At 49.1% G+C, this 3,792-nt stretch overlaps 1 protein-coding gene across 1 annotated transcript; it reads left to right on the plus strand.

The window, feature by feature from the left end:
• Positions 1-443: 443 nt before the first annotated feature.
• Positions 444-3,792, plus strand: LOC134180721 (52 kDa repressor of the inhibitor of the protein kinase-like). Its single transcript, XM_062647906.1, has 4 exons — positions 444-696; positions 769-908; positions 1,420-2,810; positions 2,870-3,792. Exons 2-4 carry the CDS (start codon positions 793-795, stop codon positions 3,790-3,792), a joined length of 2,430 nt encoding a protein of 809 aa, XP_062503890.1. The 5' UTR covers positions 444-696; positions 769-792.

A 3,792-nucleotide genomic window follows, 5' to 3' on the forward strand; every position in this document is an offset into this window, starting at 1 on the left:
TCTGGAATAGTTGTTCAAATTGATGAAAGTCTAATGAGACACAACAGCAAGGTATGGCTACAGATGAATAGATAACTACTTATTTATTACTAACCAGCCTTTAATTCATTGTAGTACAACAGAGGAAGAGATCCTCTTGACACTTCGTCGTCCCCTGGAGTGGGGTACATGCAAGTCGTCGACAAGCGCGACGCTGCAACGTTACTGCCGATTATACAACAGCACACACGACCGGGAACAATCATACATTCAGATCAGTTGGCTGTGTATCGAGACCTTGCAGCTAGACTTCCTACTGTTGCTTGTCGCAGAACAGTCAATCACAGCAGGCATTTCGTTGATCCGCAGACGGGGGCTCACTCAGGGGCGGATATAGGGAGGGTGCACCGGGTGCACGTGCACCCCCCTCCGCCAGTCTTGAGGAAGGTCTAGATAGCCACGAAGTTCCATACCCATTTTCTTGCGGCGCACTCACGTAGCAGAAATATGTGGGTGCACGAAGAATTGCGTCTGGGTACAGAGTACGAGCTAATGCGAAGATTATCGATCACGTGTCCATCTCGTGTTTGACTGACAACCTGACTGACAACTGTGAACTGCGCACTGTGTCGCTGCGTGGAACCGCGAGTTTGTATTTCCCGTATATACGTTGCCACGTGCAGTGTTCGTGTCCTAGCGTGGGGTCGATCGCAAACCGTAAGTGACAGCACGTGGTTGCTGCATGCTGTCCTATTACGGGCTTACTAGAGATGATCGTTCTTGTGACAGGCTCATTGTACTGTAAAGTCTGACATGGCTTCCCGTAGTCGTCCTTCCAACCCTCAGTCTCAGACTCTCACGAAGTATTTTGGCTCTGTGTCAAAGCGGCCTCGCTTGGATGAGGAGGACAGACGACCGGACTCTACAAAGTAAGTCGGTGTGGACTAGCAAACCAGAGTGCTAACCACTCGACCAATATGTATGTATGTATGTAGGTAGGTAGGTAGGTGGGTGGGTGGGTGGGTGGGTGGGTGGGTGGGTGGGTGGGTGGGTGGGTGGGTGGGTGGGTGGGTGGGTGGGTGGGTGGGTGGGTGGGTGGGTGGGTGGGTGGGTGGGTGGGTGGGTGGGTGGGTGGGTGGGTGGGTGGGTGGGTGGGTGGGTGGGTGGGTGGGTGGGTGGGTGGGTGGGTGGGTGGGTGGGTGGGTGGGTGGGTGGGTGGGTGGGTGGGTGGGTAGGTAGGTAGGTAGGTAGGTAGGTAGGTAGGTAGGTAGGTAGGTAGGTAGGTAGGTAGGTAGGTAGGTAGGTAGGTAGGTAGGTAGGTAGGTAGGTAGGTAGGTAGGTAGGTAGGTATCTAAGTACGTATTTAGGTTAGGATATGGTGTTGGTACGGCAGCAAATAACGTTTGTGATAAGGATGCTCATGCAAATGTTTTCATCCAGGGTACCGGATGATGGAGGTGACGATCTGCATGGAGACAACAGTAGCTTACCATCACTGGAAAGACCAGACGATGCCACTTTTATCCATCCAGCTGTGTCTTCCGGAGATTTTGCTAGAATTGTACAGTTGAAGGAAGAACGAACTCTGACAGATCAGGAAAAGTACCATCTACTTACTAACCATTTCCGGCCCAGCGCTACCTACCGCTTTCCATCTGTTCTTTATGGGAAGAAGAAGCGTGCATTTCAACATGACTGGCTTCACCAATATAACGGTCTTGTGTATTCTGAGACAATGCAGGGAAGCTACTGCAAATACTGTGTCCTGTTTGGTCAAGCTGCGTACTCTGTGTACAGTTTTACCGGTACTCTGATTAGTAAACCACTCACTAATCTCCAGAAGGCCAGTGAGAAGCTGCGTAACCATTTCATTGGTGTCGGAGGGAGTTCAGCAAGGAAGTACCACTTACAAGCTGTTGAAAAGGCAGAGAATTTTAAGGCTGTGATGGAAAAGAAACAGTTGCCAGTTGACCAGCAACTTTCCAGCCTTCGAGCTCAGCGTATTGCCAAAAACAGAGAAATCCTAAGATCTGTAGCAGAAACTGTTATACTTTGTGGCAGGCAAGGGCTTGCTTTGAGAGGCCATCGCGATGATTGGAAGTGGTTAGAGAAAACGCCATACGCTAATCACGGAAATTTCATGGCCTTACTTCAGTTTCGGATTCAGAGTGGAGACAAAGTTTTAGCTGATCACCTTCAATCTGGTGGTTACCAAGGAAACGCTCTGTACACAAGCAAAACCATTCAAAATGAGTTGATTGACGTATGTGATCATATAATCCGCACCCGCATTTTAAACGAAGTCCGAGATGCCCCTTTTTTCTCAATCATGGCAGACGAAGCAACAGATGCTGCCAATAAGGAGCAGCTGGCTATCAGTGTCCGGTATGTGAAGGAGGCTACACGAAGTATCGAAGAGCGATTCTTAGGTTTTAGTGAGTGTGTTACTGGCGTAACTGGAGAAGCCATAGCAGATCGCATTCTTCAGCATCTAGTCGACTGGCAGCTTCCAGCCGATAATCTCATCGGTCAGACGTACGATGGTGCCGGAGCCATGGCTGGAAGAAAGAAAGGAGCAGCAGCACGCATAACACAGCTCTACCCAAAGGCTCTTTATACGCATTGCAATGCGCATGTTCTCAACCTTTGTGTGGTAAAATGTTGTCGCATTCGTGAAATCCAGAATGCCATGGACACCGCTGACAGGATTTGCCGTTTCTTTGCCAACTCGCCAAAGAGACAGCTTGCTTTAGAAAAGTCGATAGGAGCGGTTTTGGATGGTGAGCATCGCAAAAGAATAAAGTCACTTTGCAAAACTAGATGGGTGGAAGGCACCAGGCCTTTGAGGTCTTCGCAGATCTCTTACAGCCATTGATTTTCTGTTTGGAAGAGATCAAAGATTCGGTGGAGTGGAACAGAGAAACCAGAGCTGATGCACAGTCATTCTTTCTGGCTTTAACAAGATTTCCGTTCATCTTCACTTTAATACTGACAAAGGATGTTTTAGCGTACACTAAAGCCCTGAGTGTCAAGTTGCAGGGCCGTTATGTTGACATAGTGAAGGCATACCAGGAAATAAGGTTTGTCACTTCCACAATTCACAGTGCCAGGGTGAATGTCACTACAATCCATTCACGAGTCTATCAAAAGGCTTTGGAAGTAGCCGGTAAGGTTAATGTAGAAGAGAGCTTGCCAAGAACGACTGGACGTCAACAGCACCGCGGCAATGTGCCTGCATCTTCTGCATCCGATTACTACCGGAAACAGCTGACCATCCCTATGCTGGACCATCTCATCAATGAAATGGGTTACCGGTTTAGCGAAAGTTCTTCAGCTGTTGTTTCTCAAATCACGCGTCTTTTGCCACCATCCTTGGCAGTGAGTGACAACATCTTGTCTTCAGCAGATATTCCCGACTTGGTCAAGATGTATGGCGATGATTTACCAGCCGCAGCTGCTCTGGATACGGAGCTTCACAGCTGGACAGTAAAATGGAGCGGGTCGGTACAGTTTGCAGCAGATAAAGATACACCCTCGAAGGTTCTCAACCAAATCGACAAGGACTTCTTTCCAAATGTTGGGCAGCTGTTAAAGATAGCATGCACACTCTCGGTAACAAGTGCGGAGTGCGAACGTTCCATTAGCCGTCTGCGGTTTTTGAAAACTTGCATGCGTAGCGGCATGGGAGAGTCACGCTTGAATGGCCTAACGCTGCTCCATGTTCACCGGGATACCCCGTGTGATGCTGAAGCCGTCGTGGAAGAATTTGCAAAGCGAAACCCACGGCGGCTTCAGCTGTCCGAGTTTTGTTAG

Source organism: Corticium candelabrum, chromosome 6 (genome assembly GCF_963422355.1).
Source record: "Corticium candelabrum chromosome 6, ooCorCand1.1, whole genome shotgun sequence".
Classification (NCBI taxonomy): Eukaryota; Metazoa; Porifera; class Homoscleromorpha; order Homosclerophorida; family Plakinidae; genus Corticium; species Corticium candelabrum.